The 16,923-nt window shown below is 44.4% G+C and overlaps 1 protein-coding gene across 4 annotated transcripts in view; it reads right to left on the bottom strand.

Moving 5' to 3' along the window:
* PDE4B (phosphodiesterase 4B) overlaps positions 1-16,923 on the bottom strand; it is a 201,714-nt gene that overhangs the window by 90,292 nt on the left and 94,499 nt on the right. The window contains exon 1 of one of the 4 annotated variants that reach the window (XM_027694447.1): positions 119-243. The exons of the other annotated variants lie outside the window; for them this stretch is intronic. Coding sequence (XP_027550248.1) covers positions 119-165 — 47 coding nt within the window. The 5' untranslated portion in view covers positions 166-243. Of the gene's footprint in view, positions 1-118; positions 244-16,923 lie in introns of those variants that run through there. 4 annotated transcript variants of the gene reach the window in all.

Raw genomic sequence — 16,923 nt, 5'->3', positions numbered from 1 at the left:
ACGCATCCCCTTAATGCTCCCGTTCAGCAGCTGCTTTTGACCAAGGTAAAATCACCACTTTCAAGCTCTTCTGCCCACCAGAACTGCTCTGATCCGGACAAACCCATGGAATACTCACCAAATCCACGAATGACGGCGATTAGGCAAAATATTAATATTTAACATCTTCCAAGATGAGACTTCTCTTCTACTTGTCCGAAAATATTCAGTACATTTCCTGCTTATTCCAAACTTGTATCTTTCTGAAGTTGTATCAGTGGCACGGAGATGTTTCCAGGAGTTTTTATTCTTTGTGATTACATGTCAACTCCCATTGCAGGGTGGATGTCACTTTATATACGAATGCAAATGACTTGGCAATCAAAATGTGAGGGTGCATGTGGAACAGCCTCTACGGACTCCCATATTTCTTCATTTCTAGCAGAAGAAAGAAAAAATAAATCTATTTCTGGCAAAACCCTGACTGCAGTTTCCTGCTCTCATTTGTATAATCCCTTCCAGTGATCCTGAGACGGGGAGGGGGGGGGAAAGGCAAGGCTTTTCAAAGCTGGAGAAACATCCCCTTTTTCCTGTTTATCCTTTCCAGGTCATATCCCTCGTTCATTCAGCACCTTCACAGCTGAATCAAAGTTTTCTGATGCTGCAGAAACTCCGCTCCCGGGTCCCTCCTGTGTAACCCAGGGATGGTATTCCCGGGGTGACAGGGATGCAGGCAGCTACGTGAGGACACAGGTCCCCATCCAGGTGAGGGGTTACAGGCAGGAGGGAGCAGGTCGCTGTGGAAAAAGGCCTGGCTTATCCATCCCACCAAACCAGAAGCAGCAGCAAAGCTCTCCGAGGGTTTCCAGATCCCTGCCAGGGGTCATTCTGCACGGAGAGGGGAGTGCTCTGCGCTACTCCCGCCACTCGGGACTGGGGCTGTGTCCCTGGATGGGATCCCTACTGCCTCTCCAGCCCTCCCTAGCCCGGCTCGAGGTGCTGTGCCTGCAGGAGAATCCTCGGAGCAGGTACCTCCGCAGCTGCGACCTCGCCCCGATGAGCGACAGCAGATTTGTGAATCTCTGCATAAAATGGAATTTTACAAGATTTACATCTAAATCCCGCCGCTAAACATCAAACCCGGCACAGCTCCCTGGTGCATCCCGACGTCAGGGGGTGGGTGGTGGGAAGACGGGGAGCAGCTCCCAAAATCCTGCCCCCACCACGCACCTCCGCCGGAGCCCGAGCTGGGGACGCGCAGCCGGGGAGGGGATCCAGGGATAAAGGGAGGGCTGGAGAAACAGAGGAGAATGAAAGCGCTTCCAGCGGCGACAGTGCCATGGATTGGGAAGGCTGGAAGGGATCTGCCCACGCGTCCCTGCCCAGGCTGCACCTCCGCCCACCCGCACCTTGCGGGGGCGAGGGAGGGGGACGCTAATGGGGCCGGGCTGGATGCGGCACTTCCTTCTGCTTGGGAAACAAAAAGTTCAATGTCAAGGAATGCGCAGGAGGGACCGGCAAATTTTGCCTTCACTGGATTTTTTTTCCTGCTGCTGAAGTCTCCCGACATTTCACCTTGACAACCAAGGGAAGGGATTTTATCATCAACTGAAATAAAAGGCATCGGCAAACCTATAAATGGGATTTCTATAGGTGAGGTATAAGTGGGATTTCTATAGGTGAGGTATAAATGGGATTTCTATAGGTGAGGTATAAGTGGGATTTCTATAGGTGTAAAATGGGCTTTACATTTCATCAGAGCCATAAGTGATGCATAACATTCCCTACCCACAGGGAGGGGGTGCCCAAAGCAGCAGGAGGGTCCAGCACAAGACCAGCAGCCCAGGGCACAGAGCAGGGAATTGCATCCCACAGCTCTCTGAGGATCCATAGACCAAGACCTGAAACCTGCCAGCCCACCCCGCCCTGCAGATAACTCCCAACTGGAAAGGGGAATGGGGAACTGGTTTAGTAATTAAGATGTCAAATCCAATTTCAAAATACATGGAAAGGGGGAGACTGGCAGCGTCATTCCATCCGAACTTAAACTGCTGTCACCTGCACCAACACAGTCAGAGCTGAGAAACTGAAAGAACTATGAGCTTCCCTTCTGTAATTGTAGATGAAACATGAAACCATATTTGTATTCTATTGACATAAAAAAAAAAGAATAAAAAAAGGGGCAACTTAGAAGTATAAGAAGAAAGTGAAGCCAGAGTACAGATAACCAATACACTGACAATTTGCACCTCTCATTTGCTTTGCTGCACCTCCACTTGTGGTAATTTGGTTTGAAAGGACCCAGTTTTACACATAATGGCAAATGATTTTGTGTAGACCACAGAATAATGCATCTTATATAAGAAAACGGTCTCAAAACATACATGGATGGACATAAATAAACACATACGCAAACATGCAAATCATAGAAACCCAAACTGGTTTGGGTTGGGAGGCACCATAGAGCCCATCTCATTCCATCCCCTGCCATGGACAGGGACACCTTCCACTAGAACAGGTTGCTCCAAGCCCCATCCAACCTGGCCTTGGACACTTCCAGGGATGGGGCAGCCACAGCTTCTCTGGGCAACCTGTGCCAGGGCCTCACCACCCTCACAGGGAAGAATCTTTTCCCAATATCCCATCTAACCCTGCCCTCTGGCAGTGGGAAGCCATTCCCCCTTGTCCTGGCACTCCCCTCTCCATGACTGGGACAAAAAAACCCCCAGGATGTCCCTCTGGAATGAACATCTGCCATGTTGGCCACGAACATTATCTGCATTCTTCTTGGTGAAAAAGTCAAAATTAATTCCCTGCTAATTTGGTAACAGACAGTTCCGGGCACTGTTGCTTCTTTTCTATCCCACCACACTGAGACTGTGCATTTTCCCTCCCCATTCCCATTTTTATGGCGTCTCCCTTCACTAGTGTGACCTTTCCCTTCATCCAGCATCCTGAACTTGATGTGGCTAATTGCAGGGAACAAGGCAGTAATCAAACAGTGGCTGGGTGGGAAGGATAATAACTCATTCTCTTGGTTTTTTCTCCTAGAGCTTCTCAGACAGTTGAATAATTATCCTCCACTAAAGACCCAACTGAAAAACCAGCAATTGCAGTATCAACATGACATAAATGAATGTAACTCTCAGGGCTGTGATCAGAACCCACTGCTCCCTCACTTCTGGGCCTGTGCACCACTGAGTGCCCTCCCTCCTACTCCCACACACTTCAAAAAACCATCAACTTGTTCATTTTGATCTTCAGTCACATCTACATATTTAATATATTTATTAATTAGCGGCTAAAATGCCTTTGCAAGCCCTAGTAATGATTAGCCCTACTCCCACTGGGCCCTCCTGGCAGCCCCAGTACTGATGCTCCTCCAGGGAAACTTCAACTGTTTTGTGAAAGATTGCACAGACTCTTCAAAAAACTGGAAAACCAGCCCAGAACGTTTATTTTTTTCCACATCTTTCAGCAAAGTTACATAATGCAGCTCCTGCGCAGCCGACCCTGCTCTCCTGCTGCCTTGAAACACTCCAGGCCCTTCAGCACCTCAGTACCTTTATTCCCTCAATCAACAGCAGGTTGCTGTGAAGGCTCAGGAATGTTCCCTGCCCTTGGAAGGCACAGCCTGAAAAATATCAGCTGATATTTTGGATATTTTGAGACAAACCAGAAGTGTGGTGTATAAAAATAATCATGTTGGATGCTCGCTCTTTCCAGTTTTAAGACTCTACACTTATGCAAGAGTATTTTGGGGGTTTTACCCCAGATAAATAAGCACTAAATGATCAGAGGCATAATTTGTCTCTCTCCTCCTTGTTACTAGTGAAATAATCAGGATAACCTGCAAACATCCCAGCTGATAATCGAAAAGCATGAAAACCACCCCAAAAAGGACTTCCCCCATGCTGCTCATGGGATTTTATTGTCTGTTTTGCAGAGCAGCATCGACCCTTTCCCCAATATTTAATTGTTGGGTTTTTTGTCACATGCCAGAGCCACAGACTGCTCTGTGGAGCACAAAGGTATTTATTTATTTGGGAAGGATGTATTGCTTATGCTCCAAAGCAGCTCCTCAGTCATGCAGCAGCTTTTCATTCATTCCTTCTCTCTGGCCACACTGATTCAGAATGATCAAATACTAATTTGCAATTCTAATTTCCTCCCCCCTCCCAAACAAGCTGCCCAAGAGCTCCAGGAGCATTAAATTGCCAACCTTTACATTAAACAACACTATTTTCCGTGTAATACTGAAAAAAAGACTTAATTAAGAAATGAGATCATAAAACCTAGACCCACTCGAAACAATTAGCTCATCAAACATAATTTTCAGATAATCTATTTTTCCTGAATTCTGGAATTCTATTCAGCAAATAATAAGCTGTCCCTGCTCTAAGGTGACTTGAAACCTGCAGGTAATTTGGGGTGCCAGGAAATTACCAGCTGCAAAACCTGGGTATCCTGCAGACTCTTCTGCAAAATGTATGTGCCAGAGACCTCTCAGGGATACCAGGGTAGGATGAGCCAGGTGCTGGACTGCAGAAGGTACATGTTCATTTGGGACAGGATCACTAAACCTCCTGCCAATGCAGATGAGGCTGTTTCATTGTCAACTCAACTATTTGGGCCTCATTTTACCCCTGGTGCAGTCCCTGCCCCTCTGCCAGGGGTGTTTTAGAGATGCTGAAAGTGAGTCATTGAATCATTGAATCCCAGAAGGGTTTGGGTTGGAAGGGACCCTAAAGCTCATCTTTTTCCACTCCCTGCCACAGGCAGGGACACCTTCCACTATTCTAGGTTGCTCCAAGCCCTGTCCAACCTGGCCTTGGACAATTCCAGGGATGGAGCAGCCACAGCTTCTCTGGGCAACCTGTGCCAGGGCCTCACCACCCTCATAGGGAAGGATTTCTTCCCAATATCCCACCTAACTCTGCCCTCTGGCAGTGGGAAGCCATTCTCTGTGTCCTGTCCCTCCAGGCACTTGTCCAAAGTCCCTCTCCAGCTCTCTTGGAGCCTCTTTAGGCACTGAAAGGGCTCTAAATTGTCCCTGGAGCCTTCTCCAGGTGAACACCTGCAGCTCTCCCAGCCTATCTCCAGAGCAGAGGGGCTCCAGCCCTCAGAGCATTTCCATGGCCCCTCTGGACTCACTCCAGAATGCTGGGCTTCCTCATGTTGTCTTACAGTCACACTGGTCTCAGTCTACAGAGCTCTGGGTAAATACTGCATGGAGATGGCACAAGCACTTGATGTTTTCCAAAAATGGCATCACTAAAAGTCATTTGGCAGCAGGAAACTGCAGTTTCTGGAGTGATGCTTTCAACTTACCCTCAGTCTGTCCTCCACAAACACAAACCTGAAGTGCCCCCCAGGACGATTCATCTTTTCAAAGCAGACACTTCACCTCCATCTTTCTCACCAACACTTTCCTTATCCTCTTCCCATAAATAAAACCATGTTTTCAGACGGGTACCACTCAAGCCAAAGAACTTAATGTGGAAGAGGAGGCGTTTCAAAGCAAACAGTTCACACAAAGGGGCTAAATCCGAGAGACAGAGCCCAGAGAGCCACAAGTGATGTACCAGACTGGGGTGGGTAAGTGGGAGAGAGTCAGAGAGAGCCTGTACAAGAAGCAGAGGAAACTAAAACAAGGAAAAAAAAGAAGGAAAATCATCTTGCTGATCCTCCATCCACCCTGCAACTTCCCAGTGAACGCTCCTGACAAGTTTCCAACAGAACATAGAACATAACAAAATGAATCAACAACAGCAGCTGGTTTGAGCAAACCGAGCGCCGCCTTCTCCACAACCATCTCCAAGGGGTCTCAGCACTCACTTAGTTGACAATTAATTAGTGGGAGAGTTTTTTATCTATTTTATATCAACAGTATATATATGATGACATCTTTACAATACACATTTATGGGGAGCACACCAAAACCTCAGCGTTGGAAAGGAGCTGCACACAGAAGTGCCTGCACTGAGCAGGTTTCCATCTGGATTAGATTTTGATCTCCCATTTTATTGCATCTTTAGGGAGGTTTAATTTTATGTTCCACTTTGGCTACTTCCAACCCCTAAAGCTTTTGCAAAGCAATTTGTGCAGAAGCTGCTGCAGGGGATGTGAGTTCCCGCAGCAAGTGACTACAGCAAACCCCAGCACCATTTATCTGATGGAAACACAAACTACCAGAAACTTTATCCCTGAAAGGAAATTTATTTACTCTTGATGCTCCACATTTTTGGAAAGCAGTTGCTGTATTACCTCAGTTAGGGAAGGAGCACTGATGGTTCCTCTCGGGATGAAACTAAATGAAGTAACAGGGGAAAAGTGCTGTAATTCATAGAATCACAGAATCATTCAGGTTGGAAAAGGCTTCTAAGATCATCATGTCCAACCTGTGCCTGATCCCCACCTTGTCACCCAGCCCAGAGCATTGAGTGCCACGTCCAGTCATTCCTTGGACACCTCCAGGGATGGGGACTCCACCACCTCACTGGGAAGCCCCTTCCAATGTCTGACCAACTCCTTATGTGTAGAAATTCCTCCTGATGTCCAATCTGAACCTCCCCTGGCACAGCTTGAGGCTACTTCCACTTGTCCTGGCCCTTTTTCCCTGGGAGCAGAGCCTGACCCCCACCTGGCTCCACCCTCCTGTCAGAGAGTTGGAGAGAGCAAGAAGGTCTCCCCTGAGCCTTCTTTTCTCCGGGCTACAAATTCCTTGTGGATCAGAATACCATCACCTGTAAGCAGACTAATTATTAGAGATGAGACATCTCAGAGTAACACATGGAGCATCGTGAGGCTTCTCAAGCTTTCCAAGCTGTGACTCTGGGTCCCCCCTCCATCAGTGCAGCCATCTGGAAAAGCAGATGTCGAACAAACGCCCAATGCCGGCACGCTCTTCCATCTTCCCACTCCCTGTTGCAGGCCAGAAGAAAATCTGAGCCCCACACCAGGCTTGGTGTTTCCTGGATGAGTAATAAACCCCCACAAACACAGCCCTGGGCTCTGATGTGGTGCTTTTAGCTGTCAGCATCTAAAGCTGGACTCGGATCCATAAAGAAATGGATCTCCAGACGTGATCCAAGGATCAGAGTGATGGGTGGGAAGGCACTCAACAGCCACGAGCCTTCCTGGCTTCCCTAGACTTCATCCACAGCACTGACTTATAGGGAATGAAATAACTGCCTCTGTGACATAGGTTATAATATCCTGACTCAACATTTTTTCCGTGTCTCCAACCCTTGAAACCGTAGTTCTCAAGAGCTTTCACATCTCCTTGAGTGAAGAAGGGTATTTTTACATGATGGCATTTTGTGTTAAAACAAGCAGATGACAATTTCAGCACAGTACTTAAGGAGCTATTTCCTGACAGGAGACAGGGGAAGCAGCAGTTTCCTCAGGCACTCAGATTGCTCCTTTCTGCTCTCTCCCCTAATGTTAACTCCCATCATGCTCTCAAGTTCCTTTGAGTACAAATCCATCTGCATGAAAATATTTTAAAATATTTCCTATTACATCTGATTTCGTGACAGGGAGAAAGACCTAGAACAGGCAGGAAAATTTAATCACATTCTCCACAGGCTTCCTCACTTAAGCAAGTGCTCTACATCCACCATGACCATGACAATCCCAAGTGAACCCCATCAGGAGAAGCTTCCAAATCTTTGCAAATGTACCACTTAGCACTTGTTTGGAGGTGAAATGGCCACCACCAGCTCCTGAAAGCTGGCTGGTCCCAGCACAGCCTCTCGCCCATCTCCAGGTGTCACATTCTTGGAGCAGCCAAACAGAGGGAACACAAGGACACAACCACCTGGGGCAGGACAGAGGGAAGGGTCTGCAAATCTAAGGACAAAGCTCTTCATCTACCCTTAGCAAATACTACAATCCCTGATTTTCACTTTAAAGATGATAATACAATGTCTTGAACCACAAAAGGTTGAGAATCTTCAGTTTCTCCAACCCCTTCTGAAAACTAAGACATCTAAAGCAATACTGAAAACTGACCAATGTTGAGATTTTGTTTAATACATCATTTGGATGATGAGGTTGGATGAGGCTTGGAGCAACTTGTCTAATGGGAGGTGTCCCTGCCCATGGCATGGGGTGGGACAAGATGAGTTGTAAGCTCATTCTCATTCCCAACCCAAACCAATCTGTGATTCTATTTCTTTGGAACACTGAAACTCCCCTCTCAATTATGTATTACATTTCTGTCACAAAAAGTAACTTATATTGACAATAGTTATTTTTTCATATTGATATAACTCTCATTTCAACTTCCAGCAGCAGACTAACACACATCTCTACGCACCCATCTAAGCCAGGAGATGTCGGCCTGCTCAAAATTGTGAATTCAGAACTGTGAAAATTCAGAACTGCTCTAATTTTTAAATAATTTGAAAACAGCAAATGTGCCAGAACATTTCCCAAATTCAGCTGTCCACAGTAAGCCTGGCTTTGCCATTAAAAACCTGTGACAGAGAACAGCTCATAGAAATACAGGCAGCACAGGGCAATAGTTTGCTCTGAGCCAGGACCAGGGTAAGCTCCAGGTGGGCTCAGGTGTGCTGTGGGTACTTCTACCTCCTCTCAGGATGGACATGGATGTGTTGGAGTGAGTCCAGAGGAAGCAGTAAGATGATCAGAGGGATGGAGAAGCTCTGCTCTGAGGAAAGGATGTGAGAGTTGGGATTGTTCAGCCTGGGGAAGAGAAGCTTTGAGTCACCTAATTGTGGCCTTCCAGGACCTGAAGGGGCCAACAAGAAAGATGGAGAGAGACTATTTACAAGGTCCTGGAGAGACAGAACAAGGGAGAAGGGCTTCCCACTGCCAGAGGGCAGGGTTAGGTGGGATATTGGGAAGGAATTCTTCCCTGTGAGGGTGGTGAGGCCCTGGCACAGGTTACCCAGAGAAGCTGTATCTGCCCTATCCCTAGAAGTGCCAAAGCCAGGTTGGACAGGGCTTAGAGCAACCTGGGATAGTGGAAGGTGTCCCTGCCCATGGCAGGGGGTGGAACTAGAGGATTTTGAAGGTCCCTTCCAATCCCATTATGGGATTTTCTATACGTCTATGAAATGGATATGTATATATTAAACTATGTGCAATGTCATTTCTTTTTCAAAGTGTTGTCATAATGCCAAACCTCAGTAGCATAAATGCATGTTTTCTGTGGGGCTTTGGCAGAGCTCACACTCTTGGATAGCGAGATTCCCTGGTTGTCTGCAAAGCCTTTACTGGGAAAACTCACAAATTTCACCTTGTTCAGAGAGAGTGATGCTTTGGGGATTGTTAAATCCTGAGTCCAACCCCCTGGGAGAAGCAGTGAGGTGGGTGAGGTGTGTGGGTGCTGTAACACACACTGGCATCCCCCAAGGCTGGCCTACCCTGGGAATTCAATGCTTTTCCACTGCTGGAAATAACGGCAGGGAAATGAGCATTACCTGGGCAAACACCTTCTGTACTGCACATGATGGAAAAGCCTTCAGGGCTCCTCTAAATGGTAGGTGGGGGCACCTGCTCACCTGAAGCTGATCCTCATTCTGTCTTTGAAGCTGCTCTATTGGGAATAAAAGTAGATATTCCTTCAAATTCTGTCTGGTTATACCTGTTTTCCAAGTAGGTTCAGCCCAGACAACAAACTTAAAAAATAAAAAATAATGATGACTTTACAAAGTCCCTCTCCAGGTCTTATGGAGCCCCTTCAGGGCTTCCTGGATGACCTGTGCTATATGATGAAAAAGAACAGTTTGAAGTCCTTTGAGAGACTTACTCATATATCTCAGAATAGTCCCCGTCGCAGCTCGGCATCGTGAGTGGATATATTTAACTGTTACTCCTTATCACTTACGTTCCCTACCCTCTAAATATCATCTCAGAAACAGGGAGAAGACAAGCTCTTTCTAAAGGTTTCCAAAACCCCCTCCAGTCACACAAAAAACTTTTGGACTTTGGCATCTGGACTCTTTCCAATTTTCTTGCCCATTAGTACAGTTTTCAAGCCAATTTTTATTGTTCCCATTTCTCTGACAAAACTAATTTTCAGAGAAATGGGCAAGGAATTAGGAAATATTTCCCCTTGGCACGGCTTTGCCCTTCTTCATATCTCATCTGCTAAAGGCAGACTTGTTACACCTGACAGTAGAGACCCATAAAAATATGTCTACCCAAAATCATGAAATCCTGGACTGGTTTGGCTTGGAAGGGACCCTAAAGCTCATCTTTTTCCACCCTCTGCCATGGGCAGGAACACTTTCCACTATCCTAGGTTGCTCCAAGCCCCATCTAACCTTGGGAGACTTCCAGGGATGGGGCAGCCACAGCTTCTCTGGGCAACCTGTGCCAGGGCCTCACCACCCTCACAGCCAAGAGTTCCCAACATCCCATCTAAACCTTCTCTCTTTTAGTTTAAAACCACCAGCCCTTGTCCTCTCATTATCTGCCCATTTAAAAAGTGTAAAACTACACTGACTTTCTTTATCTAACTTGGAAACAAAAGCTCCATGTAAAAGTAGAGCTGCAATATGAATTAGCAGGTGTATGATTATACCTGCAGATGCTGCTGCTGCAGCACCACATCTTCCAGGAGCACTTGTGACACCTGCACCAAAGTGTCCCCAGTGAACCAGCGTGATAACACCTGAGACACCAGAACTGATACACTGACACTACAGATTCCATGAACCCAAACAGCAATTTGAGAAAAACACAAGTTTTTCCCCGTTTCAGGAATACCCGAACCCAGGTGCTGTTAGAAAAAGGTTCCACCTCCCAACACTTCTCTCTCCCGGGAGCCTGGTGATGGCATTCTCTTACAGAAAACATTGGATGCAAGAGAAGTGCAGTGCATTTGTTTCCTTGGAAACAAACCCTTTCAACCTCCATCGTGCACACAATCTTAAGCAAAAGAAAACTCTGTAATTAGGCCCAAGGTCTGGTTATTTTTAGCCAGCAAGATGTTAAATCACAACTATTTTATTTGTAATAGAACCCAATGAAAACACATTTGTCTCAATTATTGGAGCAGTAAGTCTTTGTATCAACCCAAACAATAAACCCACTGAATTGTGCTAAGATATGTAATTGCTAGCCCATTTAAAAAGAATATAAATTGGTAGATTTGGATGCAGTTATGCTCTGCATCAGGGTTAAAAGAAAACCTCCAAGTGCCAAACAAATCTGAAACAATCAGGAGGTAACATTTATTCATTCACTGATGGTTGGACTTATCTTGGAGGTCTTTCCTAACCTTAATGATCCTATAATTTAGGAGAGTTTAAAACCTTGAATAACCATTAACATGCTGTTGGCACCTCTTGTAAACAACATTTGGCCTCAAAGGCTGAAGCACCTGCAAGTATCTTGTAAGGACTTTATTCCAGCTCCATAATTAGCACCAACTTTTGGCCAAATACCGTTTGCTCTTCAATAAACTCTTGCATTAAACTCAACATAACATTCCTTGATTGATAGACCTTTCCCTGGAGGGATTTTAAAACCATGTGGATGTGGCACGTGGGGACATGGGTCAGTGATGGCCTTGGCAGTGCTGGGGAATGGTTGGATTCCATGGTCCCAGAGGGATTTTCCAGCCTAAATGATTCCATGATTCCATCCACAATGTGAAAAGTTTGAGAATCAAAACCCCACAGTCAGAGAAAGTAGGTAGATTCTTTCACTAGAAATATAAATATGGCCTGAGGAACTTAGATAGAAGAAATTGGATAGTTTCACTGAAAACACATTGGCCAGATCTATTCTTCTTATGATTCCTTGGTGGTTTTAATTATAGAAAATCTCTATATCCTTTCAATTAAAAAGAAGCCAATTGAATTCTACAGAAAAAAAATCTAAAAATATAAATGGAAAATAGTTATTGATTAAATCTTACTGTAAAACTGCTATTTTTTCCCCTAAGAAATATTTTAAAGAATTATGGAGTTATTTCTTCCATAAATTTGTAATTTTACATCATTCTCTAATTCTATTGTTAAGTTTTATACTTTTATAAATTATGGGGTATTTTTGCTGTGCACTCAACATAAAAATATTATTTCTGTAAATTCTACTACTGGGCTATTGGGGAAATAGATCTTTAAAAACAAGATTTCCAAAATGAAAAACAATATTAAAAACAAAATTAAAAAGAAGATAAAAAAATCCTTAAAAACAAGACTTACAAAATCCTAACCTCGTGTTTCAAACAGCAAAACTGAACCCAGGAGTGAAGCTGCTTCACAGCTCTTAACTCGTATTTGTTCTCTGGATATTCTCTCACTGGCTTTGGATAGATTTTCCTTTTCCTTGTATAAATGTTTCCAAATGAGAAAGATTTATTCTCTGATCACTACATCTTTTGGATTAAACACTACACTGCAGGGGTTTTTTTCCACCATAAATAGAGTGATTTTCAAGTAAAGGAAGTGTCACAACACTTGTGAGTTGAACCAGTTGAGCAAACAGAGGTATATCTCAGAAAAGGGAATGTTAAGGCTTTTATGGATAAAGATAATTGTGTTTAATGTTGAATACGCACTTAAATTTCTTGCTGAAACAGAGTTTTAATCTTTTCATGACCAATGCACTGCTCTGAGAAGAATCATAGCTATGGAGAGGAGTCAGTGGATAAATCTGGAATGACCATTTGAGAATGCAAAGTTCTGTACTGAAACATTACATTTTCTCATGTGTCCAGACTGTACTTTAAAAGGAAATAACTGTGCTGTAATTGGAACATGTGCTCTTGAATTATTCACATAAAATCAGAAGCAGATCATCTATTAGACTGGAGTGGGCAACCACCCTCTGGGGAAGAACCTTTTCCTAAGATCCAACCTAACCCTGCCCTGACACAACTCCAGGCCATTCCCTGGGGTCTTGTCCCTGGTCCCTACACAGCAGAGATCAGTGCCTGCCCCTCCTCTTCCCCTCCCAAGGAAGTTGTAACTGCAATGAGGTCTCCCCTCAGTCTCCTCCAGCTTAACAGACTACGTGCCCTCAGCTGCTCCTCACGCAGCTTCCCCTCAGAGCCCTTCCCCATCTTCATGTTCCAGTCCTGCTTTATGTACAGTGTGCCGGGATCTCACTGCTTGAAGCAAGAAGTGGCAGGTAACCCAAAGTGATGACCTTCCCAAATGCCCAGATGTGACCATACAGGTGTCACCCACACACGCACAGCCCAGCTGAAACCCCAATTATTGCTGCACTGTGGGATATATCAGTACTTTCCCCCAAAGACCAGCTTGGATATTAAATTCTATTTCCATTCTAAAAGCAACTGGCACAACAACAGAAAATTCAGAGACGGTTCTAGTCCCCTAAAGGAGACAATTCAGGGCTGATAGATGACACTCCTTTGGCTGTCTAAGGAATGCTTCATTAGATGTGCAGCTCAGCTCCTACTGTTCACAGAGAAAAGATCCTCTTATTTAGAGTGGAGTTGGATCCTAATATCCTGTTTCCTCTCTCCATCTCCTCCTAAACAACGGTTGTACACAGCTCTGCACACTGCACAGGCACAATCTACCTGCTGAGACAGAAAATTGCCCCAGTTGTCACCGAATTACATAGGCTGGGAAGCAGCTGGTGTGAAAACCATCTTGTTGTGAATGATGGGATGCTGAGCTGCTTAATATTTGTCATTCCTCCAGTCTCTAGGGAATATCTGATTCTTTGCTGCCACAGCTGATTTCACATTATGGATGAAAAAGAAGGGAGGTCATGTTGGAAGTCAAAGTCATGTATATGGAGTGGAGGGCAACGTGGACCATAGAACCATCCCTTGTGGGAGCACAAGGAGCAAAACCAGTCTGTCTTATGATGATTAAGCAACTGGAGTTGCCTCTCTTCCAGATATCAGGAAAAGGTTCTTTCCCCAGAGGGTGGTTGGACACTGAACAGGCTCCCCAGGGCAGTGGTCACAGCACCAAGGCTGACAGAGCTCAAGGAGCTTTTGGACAGCACTATCAGGGACAGGGTGGCATTGCTGGGGTGTCCTGGGCAGGGACAGGAGTTGGACTCCATGATCCTTGTGGGTCCCTTCCAACTCAGCATATTACATGACTCTTGCACATGTGGATACTGGCCAATTTTTCTGTGGTGATCCAAAAGCTCCATTAAAATCTCAAACATGAAGATCTGAAAATTTGGAGGTTTCTCTACTCAAAAGAGCATTTCCAGGGGTGACAAGACAGTTGCAAGATTATCCCTGAACTTGGGAGAACAGAAACTTGGACTGAACCTTATTTTCTCTGAGCCCCCCACATAAGAAGCACATCTGGAAGACGTTACCCTCCCATATTGGTGTGTTTAGACTTAAGAATTGGACAAAATGGTTTCTAGGCCAGTGAATGTATATTCTTTTTAATTTAAAGAGCAACTGGCAATGTTCTGTCTGCTATTAGCTGGAAATTGTACTGTGGTAATAGAATCAGAAACAAACAAGTTGAATGTCATTTCTGCTCAAGAAAACAGTAACATATAGATTAATGTTCAGCTAATTGTACATGACAGTAATTCTACTGAGGGGGTTTCGAGTGACATTAGCAAGGCTGAGTGGGTTATTAATCTCACAGTAGCCCCTCCATGGGATTTCAGCTTCCCATGAATAATTCAGCTTGTTTAAAAAAAAAAGGCTTAATATGGATTTTATTCCAAATTTTTATTATGAATTTTCTCCTCCCCGCGTTCAAAACTGAGCCAGGTAATTTATTGTGCTTCCAGTTATATTATTCTCATGGCACACTAATTTTTAACTCTTTCTTTATCTGAGGGAAGCTGGTACATCGAGTTGCCTTTGCCTTCAATGAGATCTTGTTAGAATATCATGGAGTCTTGGAATGGTTTGAGTTGGAAGGGACCTCAAAGCCCATCTCGTTCCACCCCACAGCTTCTCTTGGCAACCTGTGCCAAGGCTTCACCACCCTCACAGGGAAGGATTTCTTCTCAATATCCTATCTAACTCTACTGTCTTTTAGTGTAAGTATCTGGAAATCTATTCCAGAAAAACTGATCCATCAGCAATAGCTGAAGATCTGGCTGAAGGCAATTGCTGGGATAAAATCATATTTTTCTAAAATATAATGAAACTGAACTGGATCCATGTCTCCAGCACACCAGCCAGCAGAAGTAGGACACACTGGAGCATTGAAATACTTGGTAATAAAAGCCTAGTTCTACTTCTGAAAATTTAACTCATCAAGACCAACTTTCCCACCCACACACATGAAATCCATCTTCCCAGAGACACAAATCATTTTAAAGCCCTGTTTTTGTTAATTGCCCTGGTAGCTCATTAAGAAGTTCATTAGGAATTTCACGAAGCAAAAAATTTAGCATCCATAAAATGTTACTGTTCTTTAATACATAAAACAAGATATGAATATTTAAAAGTGTTACTAAGAACAGGTCCTAAAAAGGATGTAAATTCAGAAGACTCAACTCCAAGCAACTGATCCACACAAATCTGCCAGTTTGCAATTTCTCTTTCACTGGGAACGTTTTCACCTGCCTCTTGTTCTATTTTTGCATCCATCCAAGAACACTGGACATAGTTCCCACCCTGATGGGGTCCACAAATTGGGCTTCTCCAATCTGGCAGCCCCTCTCAGGAAAGCTCAACACATGGATTCCATTGAATGTGGCAGTCACCCACACCCAACAGGGAAACCCGAGCCTGGAGCTGGAAACCGACTGTGTGGGCCAGTGTGTCCAAATTGTCCCCCCGACGGAAGGAGGTCTATAAAGAGCTGGAGGCCTGGAGGGACAGGACAAAGGAGAATGGCTTCAAACTGCCAGAGGGCAGGGTTAGATGGGATATTAGAGAGAAATTGTTCCCTGTGAGGGAGGTGAGGCCCTGGCACAGGTTGCCCAGAGAAGCTGTGGCTGCCCCATCTCTGGAAGTGTCCAAGGCCAGGTTGGATGGGGTTTGGAGCAACCTGGTCTAGTGAAAGATGTCCCTGACCATGGCAGGGAAGGAATAAGATGGTCCTTAAGATCCCTCCCAAACTAATCTTGGATTCCATGATTCCAAGATGTATTTTCCTTGTGGAATTCCTGCACCTCTCCCCTCCATATGGGGGAACCACAGAGATCAACTTGCCCAAAGCCACAAGGCCCATGATGGAAGATTTCAAAACAGGGATCAGCTCCCTGCATCCTAATCAGATAATCCTTGAAAACTAGAAAGCAATTTGCTATAGCTACACTTTAACAACATTAACAGGTATTTTCAGTAAAATCTTGAATAAAATCTTCAGTCAAACAAACACGATAATGAACCGTAACCTTTTCTATTTTTTGTTTGTGGCAATTTACTGGTATTAACATTCATTATTTCAAACATGAGTAACACACGAATATTAGAATCACATTAGGAAAGCATCAAAATGACAGCAGCAGCAAAGGCATAACTCCTGAAAACTAGACCCTGTTCTTTTATCATGAAGCAAAGCTCTTGCTTTTTTCCATTGCAGCAAATGATATGTAAACTAGCATTTAATGTGAACTGGAAGGTGTGAGGTAAAACAAGAATTAAACAACACTTTAATCCTTTAAATAAACTTTATGTGTTATGGGAAAGCATAAATATTAATAAAACAGCTGGAAATGCACAAAGATGTGAGTTGATGTAAGGTGAGGAATTGGTTTATTGGAATAAAAATTAACTATCCTAATGTGTGCTGCATTTAAAATTCATTAATACCTATGAATGAACACAGCCAGAACTTCAGGCAATCCTATTTAATAAGTGCCAAGCAATATCGAAGAGTTCCTAAAATGTTGGTGTGAGTTAAGGCAGTTGAATAACAAGTGGTGGGAATTCATTTGACGTGTCACAAAAGTGCTCCTCAAGCTGACAGGGTACAAAGCTGCCTTTTCTCTGTTGAGTAGTTTCCCTTATAGTAACAAAATATTTTCCAAATCAGCATCTAATCA

This window comes from Neopelma chrysocephalum, unplaced genomic scaffold (assembly GCF_003984885.1).
Source record: "Neopelma chrysocephalum unplaced genomic scaffold, ASM398488v2 Primary Assembly neopelma1_97, whole genome shotgun sequence".
Classification (NCBI taxonomy): Eukaryota; Metazoa; Chordata; class Aves; order Passeriformes; family Pipridae; genus Neopelma; species Neopelma chrysocephalum.
The sequence above is the reverse complement of the archived record's forward strand: the minus strand, read 5'-3'. Positions and strand labels throughout refer to the sequence as shown.